The sequence below is a fragment of the Vulpes lagopus genome, chromosome 16 (genome assembly GCF_018345385.1).
Source record: "Vulpes lagopus strain Blue_001 chromosome 16, ASM1834538v1, whole genome shotgun sequence".
In the NCBI taxonomy this organism is placed as follows: Eukaryota; Metazoa; Chordata; class Mammalia; order Carnivora; family Canidae; genus Vulpes; species Vulpes lagopus.
In genome coordinates this window covers 12522069-12535677 of record NC_054839.1, presented here as the reverse complement: position 1 = coordinate 12535677, position 13609 = coordinate 12522069, and the positions used below count along the sequence as shown (strand labels likewise).

The 13609-nt window shown below is 41.3% G+C and overlaps 1 protein-coding gene across 25 annotated transcripts in view; it reads right to left on the bottom strand.

The window, feature by feature from the left end:
- DOCK9 (dedicator of cytokinesis 9) overlaps positions 1-13609 on the bottom strand; it is a 282842-nt gene that overhangs the window by 92222 nt on the left and 177011 nt on the right. For 24 of the 25 annotated variants that reach the window (XM_041731244.1, XM_041731266.1, XM_041731253.1 and 21 more), the window contains exons 10-15: positions 10829-10903; positions 9434-9574; positions 8931-9134; positions 8438-8560; positions 4806-4888; positions 4072-4194 (exon numbers count right to left, since the gene is read on the bottom strand). In XM_041731244.1, coding sequence (XP_041587178.1) covers positions 4072-4194; positions 4806-4888; positions 8438-8560; positions 8931-9134; positions 9434-9574; positions 10829-10903 — 749 coding nt within the window. The remainder of the gene's footprint in view (positions 1-4071; positions 4195-4805; positions 4889-8437; positions 8561-8930; positions 9135-9433; positions 9575-10828; positions 10904-13609) is intronic. The other variant, XM_041731242.1, reaches the window with a different exon arrangement.

The following is a 13609-nucleotide window of genomic DNA, read 5'->3' as shown; positions in this document are numbered from 1 at the left end:
TGATTAACTGGCAATACAGTCGTGCCTGGGTCTGTTGGCAGCGAGTCTAATCTTCTAACTGCATTTTGTAAAAGGAAATAGCCCCTAAAAGCTTTGGAGTCCATTAAAAAAAATATGTATGTGACTGAAAGAAATTTGAGATATTTTTGTTTAAATGAAATCACTGAATTTATGTCTATGAGAAATTTTAATAGCTATTTATCAAGTGCTTATGGTGATACAACATTCACTAGACTAAGTTCCATAGATAATTCAAATATGATACAATTCTCATGCTCAACAAGACAAGATGACAACCACTTCCATACAGTGTGTGTGAACCTCTACAGGAAGGCAAGTGTCTAGTGTATTTTTTTTTAATTTTTTTTTTATTTTATTATTTATGATAGTCACAGAGAGAGAGAGAGAGAGAGAGAGAGAGAGAGAGGCAGAGACATAGGCAGAGGGAGAAGCAGGCTCCATGCACCGGGAGCCCGATGTGGGATTCGATCCTGGGTCTCCAGGATCGTGCCCTGGGCCAAAGGCAGGCGCCAAACCGCTGCGCCACCCAGGGATCCCGTGTCTAGTGTATTGAGAAGGAAGGGGTCAAGATGAGCCTTCTCAGTGAGAGAAATAACCTTGACATGCATCTTCCTTTATTCCCCACCAGAGCTGTAGGACACAGGGCCATTAGGATTCTCCCTTCAAAAGAGGAGACTCCAGCAGAACAGCTGCACGACCTGCCCCAGGTCTCCCAACATGGCCGTGAGCTGCAGACGAGTCTGAAAGAGGAGAAGGGATCCTTTGAAGAGACAAAAGCATAAGAGGACATGATTTAGGCAGAGGGCAAAGTGTTCTGTGGTGAAAGTATACACAGTGGCTTAAGGGAAAGGCAAATAGCCTCACCTGGTTTGAGCACAGAGTAACCAAGAGGGAATAGAAGTAAAGAATGTCAAACACGTTTACGCAACTCTCCTGAACAAACCCTAATAATATTATTACCTAAACTACCCGATGTGGTAGCATTAAAAAAAGGTTTATATTTAGGCAGCTCTTCTTGCCCACGGTCCTATCTCCATGTTATAATAAGAACACCTTTTTGGGGCACCTGGGTGGCTCAGCGGTTGAGTATCTGCCTTTGGTTCAGGTCATGACTCAAGGGTCCTGGGATCAAGTCCCGCGTCGGGCTCCCTACAGGGAACCTGCTTCTCCCTCTATGTTTCTGCCTCTCTCTGTGTGTCTTTCATGAATAAATAAATAAAATCTTGAAAAAAAAAAGTCCATGTAAAATCACAGATAAATATTTCTGGAAGCGTATATTTCAGCAATACCATCTACCTGACAAAATTGTTTTCTTACTAAATCTTGGAACACATCCCCTTATAATTACTGCGAGGGAATGGGAGAAGTGGCTTATGAGATTTGGCAGCTGTTTTCTAAAGACTGGGGCAGCTTGAGAAAACTTTTTCTATCCATTATTAAATGACATTTTGAGATAGTCATGGGAAAAGAAACAATAGCTTGGCACCCAAGCTGGTCCGCAGGCCAGTGACACAGGATTATCCTCCATAAAAAAAAATAAAAAAAAATAAATAAAAATAAATAAAGAGGAAAGAAAAAGAGCAATACTAAGTTTAAACGGGGGGGGGGGGGGGGAGGAAACCTCCACTTCCCTAATTCTGCTGTGGAAAGCACAGGGAGTGGACACGGGCATTTCTCTGGATTCTTGCTGAGAAGAAAGGAAAAGGCTCCCCTGCTACTGCTGCATCTTCCCATGCTGATAGCATCACATCCCTATTTGCAGGTTTCTGAGTCTCTCACCGGCCATTGGGAGCACGCTCCTCCCACAAGAACCTTCCTACTGAGCACACCCCTAAAGGCTCACTGTGCTGGTGAGAACACTGCTGTGCTCTGAACCACGGAAGGCTTATGCTTTTTGCTGCCTGGCCATGGCCTCTCAGCTCAGATCATTTTTTCATTAAAGACCCTATAGGGATGCCTGGGTGGCTCAGTTTGTTGAGCATCTGCCTTTGGCTCAGATCATGAAACCAGGGTCCTGAGATCAAGCCCCATGTATGGTTCCCTGTTCAATGGGGAACCTGCTTCTCCCTCTCCCTCTGCCACTACCCCCTGCTTGTGCTTTTCTTCTCCATGTCAAATAAATAAAATCTTAAAAAAAAAAAAAAAAAACACGACCCCATAGCGTCCTGCCCTTTGGCCTCTACTAAGGAACAGAAGTGTGAGCTGGAGCTACCATCAAAGCACCACCACCACTGCCAGGGCACTCTCAAGCTAGACAGTCTAGGACGTAATTTCTGAGCTAGGGCTTCCCGCCTCCATCATACACAAAAAAAACTTCATTGTGTGCATGTTTGTCAGAATATAAAAGTTAATGTTAAAAAAAAAAAAAAAAGTCCAGGGATGCCTGGGTGGCTCAGTGGTTGAGCATCTACCTTCAGCTCAGGGCATGATCCTGAGGTCCTGGAATCAAGTCCCACATCAGGCTCCCTACAGGGAACCTGTTTCTCCCTCTATGTTTCTGCCTCTTTCTCTGTGCCTCTCATGAATAAATAAATAAAATCTTAAAAAAAAAGTCCATGTAAAATCACAGAAAGCTATAAAGTAGAAGTGAAAAGCCATCTATCCACCCATCCCTCAGAGACAATCATGATCACTATTTTGGTATAAATCCAAATGACTATTTTATGCTCATCTTTCCATCTGGCTAGTTATTTGCCTATCTATTTCTTCACTGATACACAAAAAGAAATATATAAAATATTTTCTTCTCAAAAATGAGATCCCATAGATACTTTTTCCTCTCTAACAATATAGTGTGTACACCTTCCTAAGCAATTACTTTGGATCCACATCATGATTACTAAAAGTTGCATGGTAGTCTAGTGCAAGAAAACAGTAATCTATTTAACTAAGGTAACTAGAGTTTTCAAAAAAACAAAACAAAGTAAAATGACTTTTTATTCTATAAGCGAAGGGGAAACATGACAATAATGACTGTATAATGACATGTTATATATGATGACATACCAAATAGCACAGTGATAGGAGCAGATTCTCAGCCGGGCTGCCCCAGCCACTGCTTCCCTCTTTTTATCACATTGCTGTGAGCTGAATGGTGTCCCCAAACACATATGCTGAAGTCCTAACCCCTGGTATCTACGAATGTCTCCTTATTGGAAATAGGATCTTTGCAGATGTAACCAAGAGAAGATGAACTCACTGGGATTGGCTCTAATCCACGATGACACATTCCTTTATAAGAAGGACATTTCACCAGAAACGCACAGTAAAGGGGTCATGTGAAGCCAGAAGCGGAGATTAGAGTGATGCTGCCATAAGCCGAGGAATGCCTGGGTCACTAGAGCTGAAAGAAGCAAGGAAGGGTCCTCCCCCAGAGATTTCAGAGCAAGTGTGGCCATGCCAATGTCTTGGTTTCAAGCTTCGAGCGCCCAGAATTGCAAGAGAATACATATTCATTGTTTTAAGCCACCTAGTCTGTGGTACTTTGTTTTGGTAGCTCTAATACACTCGTGAATATAGGTAAAGCATTTGAAACAATGTGTGTAAACAGCACCATATAAGATATTGTCCTTCCCTTCCATCATCCATGCAGTGAATGGTACCTGAGTCACCCCACTGTACAAGTCAGAAACTCAGGGGTTATCTACCCAAGACCCACCTACTGCTCTCTCTCCTTCCACCCTTCACCCAACCAGGAACCCCAGACAGAGTAACGGCACTTCTCTGATGTGACCCCAATTAGCCCCTTCCTCCCATTTCCACGTACACTGGCTTTGCTGAGTCCTTTCCCATCTCTTGCCAAAGGTCTCTCCACTGTCTCCTTCCTCCCCGGGCTCATCTCTACCCATAGCACCACCAAAAACGTCATTTAAAGAATTCAAATGAGCCAGGACACTCTTCAATTTTAAACCTTTTCTTCCTTCCTGAGGACATGAGGTAAAGTGCTCACCCAACAGGCCCTATGATGTTTGAGTGGAGCCCTCTGCCCCCCTCCCCACCAAACACCTTCTGTTTCTCAGGTGTGCAAATAAGGAAGGCTTGGAGACTCACTTCCGGAAGTCTGCCAGGAACTTGAGCATGTCATCATTGGAGAGCTTATTGCTGTCTTGCCTGTAGAGAGCAGAGAATCTGGCATTTTTGTCAAGGTTTCCAGATGTGTCCTTAAACAATGTCCTGAAATAGCCAAACAACATTTCTAAACTGAGTTTCCAAAACCCCAAAATAAATCCACAACTTTGGTTTCCATGTGAAGACTAATTATTATTCCATTTGCTATAGCTACCAGAAATTTCATTATCTAAAAACATGGAAGACATTTATGAGGATGAACACAACTAACTCAATTTACATAGAGACATTTCCAGCAAATGGCTCGTGCTTAGGAAACAACATATACAGTCAAACGCTTTGGAAGCAGAGCTCACAAATAAAGATGATCTGCAGGCACTCCCCTCCCCACCCCATTCCACCCCCTCCTCCGGGGCTGCTGCCCAAGGTGAGCTCAGGATATGTGGCTGGAACCTGGAATGCCAGCTCTACCACAAGCACTCCTGTCCATCCTGCTGGTTCCAGCACAGCTCTCTCCAGCCAGCATCCTTCCTCTCTGTGACTCTAATAAGTGATTATTATTCACATAGGAGGCTTTCTTATTTTTCAGTTTTACACATTTAAATCTTCTTTGTCTCTGGGCAATAAACAGATCAGTCTACCTATCTCCATCTATCCAACTACCTCCATATATCCGTATCTATATCAAAGGTATAAAAGATGTCATCGTTAGTTACCTTGCTGCCCACGCAAATGGCATTCTGTACTGTCCTAGTCTTTGGCATGCCTGCTTGGCATTCTTCAGCACTTTCTGAGCAACCTTGAAGACATCAGAATCAAGCCATGAGATGCTGCATCCCACTGACAGAATTGTGATCTAAAGAGCCATTATCCCATGTTCATTAAACAAACTCTTATCATAGTGCAGATGCATGGAAAAGCACATGTTACTGTAATGAATATGCCTGGATTTACACAAGGTAGAGAGTCTTGTTTAATGCAATCATTGGCAGTGATTTTTAAAGAATATAGAATGAGTGCTTATCTTTTCTTAGATGCTGTTTTTACAGGTCACAAGCATACCATTTCATAGGCTTTCCATAGTTCCTTATGACTGTGGGCTACTTATAAGTCCACTGGGTTATCAGAATTACTAATACTTGGTATTCATGCCAAAATATATCACATTACTTAAAGTTTAAATAAGAACACTAATGAAGATACTGAGCTTGCATTGCTCCTAAATTGCACCAGCTGGTGCAGATCCTCACAATTTGGGGGATACATATTCTTTATATACGGCACAGGTGCTAACTAAAGTTACGCCAGAGTTTTTAATTGCTATATTCTCAGTTTCTAAGTATAAATTACTGCTATTTTCACTTCTTAATGATCAATTTTCATTTGTTGTGGGTTGGCTTATTAACCCTATAGTGCACAGTGAAGCAGATTCGCTTCGGCCTAAGATATATGCACGGCAGGTCTATTAAACAACCCTACCCCTACTGCTAAAGCAGAACCAATTTCCCCAAATTCCTTTGTATGGGGGATACTGCACTGTTACTAATGCAAAGTTTGATTCAGTCAGAGTGGTATGTTCAAGGGCCTTTTGCATTACTCAAGCATATCAGCATCAAACCAAGCTTGGGCATCCTGATCTAAAGCCTGTGAACCAAGGTGTGCACTGCAGAGCTGCAACATTAGCATCACCTGGGAACTTACCAGGAATGCAGAGTCTCAGGCCCCTCCACAGACCTCCCAGATCAGAACCTGCCTTCTGACCAGACCTCCAGTGACCTGTATGCACCTGGTCTAAGAAGTGCTCATCTAGAAGACTTATAAGTAGGACAATAGAGCTGTTTGTATCTAAGTTAAACTGAAACGAGCTGTGTGACTCTGGGCCATTAAAGGTCTTAGTGCAGATGCATGGAAAAGCACATGTTACTGTAATGAATATGCCTGGATATATAAAGTGGGGTCCACTTTCCCCACCTCAAAATTGAAGGGCGTGAGTCATAGTACTTTTCATTCATTATCCCTTCCAAACATTATGATTCTACCACAACTGTGCTGTGAGAATTGCTGTTGCCCTCACAAGTGAATTAGAAACACGTCTTGATTGAAACATGTCAGTTCATCCAGCTCCTCCCTTTCTTCACCCAGTAGTGCATGTTCTTGCGGGGATTTGGGGTACATAGTTATAAGGTAAAATGGCTACCTTCCTGGAGGGGTAATTATACTCCAACATTTTCAGATAGAAACTATTATTTTTAGATTCTAACAATAATGGTGTTGTGGAGTAAAATGCAGTATTTGCATAAAAAATTTTTTCAATATTTGCGTAAAATTTAAAACTAAAACATAGGCTTCAAATAAGTTTCACTGTTCCTGCAGCAAACAGAGTCTGAGCTTGCAGACTTACTGAGGGCACAAATGGAACATAAGGTATGCAAAAGACTCAAAAACTCATTTTTGCTGTGTAGGATTTCCCCCCCTCTTTCTTTTTTTTCTTCTTCTTTTTTAATCTATTCATGGCAGACACCTACAGAGACTTTTCATAAAAGTTTCTTCCTCCAAGACAAAATTTACTCTAAATGATATTTTAGACAATCTTGGAAAACAGGAAGAAACAGTTTTGATATACATTAGAAAATCAACCCTTAGTAATATCTCTGCGAGAACTTCTACTCTGATATAAAAGGGATATAAAATCTATTGTGATATAAAATGCTAATCTCTGCCTTAAATTAATACTTTGGAGGTGTTAATGCATGTATAATGTACATACATGGCTGAGCTTTCCATTCCGTAAGTAAAGAAGTAAGAACAGACTTCCACAGATGCTCAACGGACACTGGAAGTGTGGAGTAGATCATAAAACTTAGCCCAAAGTGAAATGTGATTTTGCAGCAACACGAGCTGCCAAGTTTCAAACTAGGCATGTGTTGGGCAGAAAAGCGAAGATGGTGCATTTAGGCCTTGGAAACGTGTTACATACACAGGGGAGTAGATCTTAGCTTGGGCCTTCATTGATTATTAATCAAAACATCGAAGAGCTAAAAGAGCTTCTCATCCAAGGTTTTACAAACTTGATTTAAAAAATAAAATAGCTTCTCTCCAGGGACTAAACCTTACTCAGCTTTTACCAGCCAGAAAGGCATAGTGTTGGAAGCAGTGCACCTGGGTAAATGGGCTTTCCCTGGCTGAGGGTGATAAGTGATAACGATATCCTGCATATCAGTGATTTGTAGCATTCCCTAGCAATGTATTGTACATTATCCATGTGATCACAGCACAGTTCCTGAGAGGGAAGTGGGACAAGGTAGTAATACCGTCCATCAACTACCAATAGGTCATCAGAGCCCAGATTGGTGACATGACTTCGAGGCTAGTTAGCACTCAGTACCCCGGTCTCTGACTCCTACAACTTATTCTTTAACAACCGTCCTCGTTCTGGTGGACACACCTGTGGTATACAGGCAGCCACAGACAGCTCTGAATCAGCTCAATAAATATCCCTTAGAGCCTGTGGAACAGCCCCTCCTGCTCCTGACCAGTCCTTCTCAATGTAACAGGGTCATCTCTCAGATGACCACTTATAAAAAATACTGTAAGACCATCACAGACAGCACTCAATAGCTCACTCTAACAGGAAGCTCAATGTGCTAGATGGTGACAGTCAAGTGCCTTTGGTCACTCTACCTATGGGATGCTGAGGAGGTAATTAAACCTTAGTAAACCTCATCTTATGATGCCTGAAAGGAGGTCTTGGACTAGATAACCTCTAATATTCAAGTCTGTGTGTGTCCACAGAGAGGCATACAACTAATGAGCATACACCGCAGTAATGAAAACACACCAAACACACATCTTGTATGTTTTCCTTCCTCTTCTACCTAAGGTCAAACCACCTCTATCACCATAACCTGCCCCAGATGGCCAAGCAAGGAACCTGAGGCACTGAACTTCCTGGCCAGACCATCTCCCAGTCCCCAGCCTCACATGTAAGTATAAATGGACCCAAAGATAATTCCAGAACCCGAGAGGCACATCAACAGTGAAATGAACTCTATATGAATATATGTACTTTTTAATGACAGAAAATTTACTATTAAGCTGGGAATTCCAGCTTTGCCAATTATTTTAGGATGTTAGGATTGCCTGGACAAATGAAGCATTATATATACACACAGGACTACTTTTCATTGAAAATAGGATACATCAGGTGAAGTATAAATCTATATAAAGCAGTGCACATCTTTTAGAATATAAATATGGCTTAACTTAGACTTCTTTAAGCATTTCTATTTTGACAGAGAGCCCTTTTTTTCTGTTGTTTATCATCACAAAGCATAAAAGTCACCCATACCTTAGAAGAGTCTGAACTTTTCATATATGGCTCAGCACCGTGGGTGATGCTCCCCTGAAGCACTTTTTCAATTCTAGCCACAAGGAATATATCGGGATGAGGACACGTGACTGAGAATATTCCCTAGGGAACAAATGGTTTTCTGTAGTGAGTAAAATCCACTGCCACGTTAAACAAATCCCCTGAATGCTGAACCTTCAAAAGCAGCAGAGTGCTGAAGCAGTATCGCTATTCAAAAGCAACCAGTGCTTCACCCCTAGTCGATCATCTGATTAAAAAGGTGATTTGGTGGGTGAGCAACTAGCACAAAGTTAGAAAAAAGAAATGAAAAATCAAATACCATTTCTTCTCTCAGCTTGCTTTCACTGCCTAATTTTAGATGCTGCCAACAGTCTCATTCAACCCAGTTGTGCATTACAAAGTCTTATGCATTCACATAGCATTTGGAAGAAAAGTTAGGAGTCTGACTGACTGCTGAGCTCAAGTCCCCCACCTGCTTCGGGTACTGCATGGCAGCTTCCTGGAGGATATCCTGAAGAACTGGTGAGCTCGGCCTGCCACCGTTCATCAGAGCTGGAGATGTGGTGGCCAGCATCTGCCTCACGGAGAAATGGTTCAGGTCCACGTGGAAATCAGCAGAAATCTTTCGGTTGTATTTTATGTCAAACAGGGATAGAGTAACAAAGAAAGGCTCTACCTGAACAAAACAAAACCATCCAGAGTGTCACTATGGCTCAAACTGTGGGGGAGAAAAAGAACGTTGCTATCAAAGAAGAAATTACTAAGTCTATTTATGATTGTTGCTATAAATTATTGCTAAAGAGAAACAGTCTCCATCCCTATCACAAACATCCCCTCCCTGAGGCTAAACAACCCTGTCTAAACACTGCGCTTCTTTATCAGGAACTAGGATTTTTCTGTCCAGGCTGCATGGCAATCGCACATCTGCAACCACTAAATACTTTTTTAGATTATTTTTTTAAAAGGGAAAATTACATTTGTTGTAGGTCCTTCTTCATTTTCTGCAACACAGCATTGCAAATTGAAAGATAAATCATTGCACTTGACAAGAATTCTCTTTCCAAACTTCTCTTCAAATGGCTTCACTTCTGGTTCAGCTGATGTGAAGTCAAGCTTCTTTAAAAGAAAATGTAAACACATAAATACATTATGCTCACATTTTTTAAAAATCTCATAATGAACGATAAGTATCCCAGGAAACTCTGTAAAATGTGGAAAAGCTATATATATTCATTTACTCACAAAAGTGTTACTTCTTTATAAGTTTATAAAATTTATAATAATGGTCAAATAAAGGATGGTATATCTATTCAATGGATTATTAGAGCTTAGAAATTATGGTTATGAACAACTTAACTGTCCATCAACAAATAAATAACATCTGGTAGTCCATACTATGGAATATTATTCAGCCATAAAAGGAAGAAAATTCTGACACACACTACAACATGTATGGACCCCGAAAATTAGCCAGAATGTTGTTATTTTTACTCAGTGCAGTAAGCCAGACACAAAAGGACATATACTGTATGGTTTCACATATAGGAGGTTCCCAGAATAGGCAAACTCATAAAGACAGGAAGGAAAACAGAGGTTACTTAGGGAGTGAGGGGAAGGAGGGATAGGGCATTTTAGTGTTTAACGGATACAGAGTTTCTGCTTGGTATGATGAAAAAGTCCTGGAATGGATGGTGATGACAGTTGCACAACAGTGTGAACATATTTAATGCTATGGAATTAAACATTTAAAAATGGTTACAACGGTAAATTTATGTGATGTGTATTTTATCACAACAAAAAAAAGTGTCAAAAAGCAAAAACATATATATGGCTTTGAAATCTGCAAAGAAATACAGATAAACATTTATTATCAAAGTGAAATATGGTAAAGCAGCCCTATACAAAAGATCACAAACGAAAAGGGGAAAAATACAGCAGAACTGTCATCCCCTCTGAGCAGACCTAGAGGTCCTTGCCACTCTGGGTTTGGACTCTGGGGCACAATGTGGATCATACACATCTTGGATGCATCAGGAAACACCACTGGCTGCTGGGCACCGGCAGTGATGCTTACTATTTTCTGATGGCATCTTATGGAGTAAATTATATGTTCTTTGTGGACTTGAGGAGGTCTTTGAATAAATCTGTTTCCAACAATCTACTGAATATGAAACACGGTGGTAGTGGTATGATGATGAGATTATGGTTGTTTTTTATTTTTCCTTTTTCCCCTGAATTTTCTATATTATGTTGCTTATCCATCCAAAGTAAACAAACAAGCAGACACATAAATAAATAAAACATATAATCTGTCAAATGTTTTCTTTCCCTGACTTGGTTTTAAAATGTAAACATTAAAATTGTTTGTACCTGGGCATCTGGGTCCAAGTAAAAAAGTTTAACTCTGCTTTCACTCTTCAGTTTTATTTCTGCTTCTCTGGTACTCTGATAACAAGAGAAACAAAAGATAAAAATTACATTTAAAAAAATCTTTTCAAAGAGGTGTCCAAACATGTTTGTCCCACCCTGAAGAGCAAGGCTGCCAGACAACTCCACTCTCACTTAGGAGAGTCGACTGCATGCTGATGAGCAAGGACAGGCTATTGAGTAGGTAACACACGAGAGTACCACTGGGGTGAAAGAAGATCTGATCCTGGAAAGTCAAACAATCAAAGAAAGCAAAAGAGAATAATTCAGCATTACTATCAAGAAAGGCTTCAAAAAGCAATAGAAGGGGCAGACAGGCTATGAATGAAGGGGTAAAATTTGAGTAGCTTAAAGTAGGAAAACACAAGCATTTGGGGCTGAAGGTAAAGGATGCATGGCACAGACAGACACGGAGTGGAAATGAGCCCAGATGGTAGAAAGAATGTGGGGTCCACCTAAGACTGAGGTATATGTCCAGGAAGAGAAAGGAATAGGTTCTGAATTGTGGGATAGGAAACTATGGCAGATCTTGAAGGATTGCCAATGGTGTTTACGGCAGGCAGGATGAGGCATTCAGTTAATATTTATTGAGCACCTATTATGTGTCAGACACTAGGGACATAAATATGAATGAAACAAAGCACTTATCCCCAAGGAATACTAGCGAAGATAGAATATAAACAGGCAATAAGAATGGCAAAGAAAGTGTAAGGCATAGTGAGTGCTAACCTGGACCAGGGGATGGCAGTCAGGAAAGAAGGGAGCTCTGGGACGAGGTACTAGAGCTACAAAGCTACAGACATATCTAAGCAATGATCAAGTCATTCATTATGATTGGATGGTTGGGCACAATGGGAAAAGTAAAGAGAAATGAATCTGGGATATGTATATTAGGGACTGCAGATTTCCTTCAGAAGCCAAAAAATCCAAGTGCCCTATTTTGAGCAAGGGAATAATATAACCAGGTCCTGCATTTTAAAGGAATCCTTTGGGCAGGGCTGAGGTAATGGGTTAGAAGGATAAGACCAAGAGGCTAGCATGGGCTCTTCACCACAACTGCCTCCCCATCCCAAAGCAGAGCCCATAACAAAGCCTAGTCCTCACGTGAGCAGCCATTAACTGAGATGGGTAAGTCAGCAGGAAAAGCAGGTTTGTGGAGCAGGTGATCGAGCGTGGAGATGCCCGTGGACAGATGGCACTTGAGCACAAGAAAGGGAGGAAGGCTGAAATTGCAGATTCGGAAAACATCAGTCTAGATTTGGGGCTCAGAGAAGCCTTGAGTTGAGAGTGGCTGAGATTCCCTGGGAGAAGATGTGGAAGAGTTTGCAGACAGAAGCACTGGGGCCCCAACACTGAAGGGATGGAGGGTCAGAGACATATGGAGGCAGAGACGGCGGGGGGGGGGGGGGGGGGGGGGGGGAGGAGGATGGAGAAGTGGAATTTAGAAGAGAAAGAAGTTTCTAAGACATTCACAAGATGGAAGTCATTGCCAATCACATTATTATTCACTCTCTATGCCTCTAAATCTGTATCCTGTTCTTATTACTATCAGTCTCCATGGTTAAGTCTACAGAGTCAGAATAGGATGTCCTCTCTCATCAGTTCTTCCCCACAGACCGAGTCACAGCTCAGCATGTGATGGGGCAGTGACAGCCACAGTGGGAAGGGTGTCTTGTCCTCTCTGCTGGAGGCTGAACATGGTATATTAATTACACATCTAGATCACAGCTAATAAGAAACTGGGCAGCTTCCTCATATTCTCAGCTATGTAGCTGTAATAGGTTGGTTCTCAGCAATGACTCAAACTCTATCATGACTATATTTGAAAACGAACTGTGTCTGGTAAAGTGAAATTGACCACCAGAATATGACCTAAGAAACTATGTTCTAGTTCTAGTTCACTTCTCAACTAGCTACGTGAACGTGAGCAAGCTGCTTAGCCTCTCTGGACTCCACTTTCATTTCTGAGTAAAATGTTGAACAAGATGTTGGCTAGAGTCTGCACAACAAAGTTTATCCTGATGTTCTCAATAGGAGCTTTAAGGCTTCTGGAGGTGAGGAGCCTTCCTACATTCCCACAAATCGCTTGATTTGAGCTGACGCAGGCTGTCTCCATACTCGGGAGAGGAAAACTTTTTAACTCCATCTTGCCTAACACCATTCCTAATTTTTCTTATCAAAAGAGCCAGAACATGTGCATAGAATATACTTAACCGAACACAAAGAATTTGCTTTATTTTGCATACAGCCCATTATGTTTCTGAACAAAAACATCAGTGCTAGGTGCTGCAAGCCACTACCAACAGTAATGCATTCTACTTCTCAATTTATGCTTCAGTCCTTCAACAAAGGCAGATCCTGTGATCTCAGACACTGAAGCAGAGCAATGGATTCTTAATGTAGATACAATTCCTGTTGTCTCAAACATCTTCTGAGATCAGAAATGAACATAGCACAGATGACTGCTACAAGGCCCACATAATTAGAGGGCAACCAGGGATGCGAACACAATAAGAGAAAAAAGAATCAACAACTAGCCAAAATAGACTTAAAGCATCCCAATGTTGCCATTAATATCCAAGGGATATATTCTTCACTAGAGAAACCATTTAATGGGAAAGAAGGGACAACTACAGATGTAAAAATAACTTAAAAGCTTATCATCTACCTTATATACTTTGACAGCTCTGCTGTATCATTGATTAAAAGCAAACTCAAAGCTCC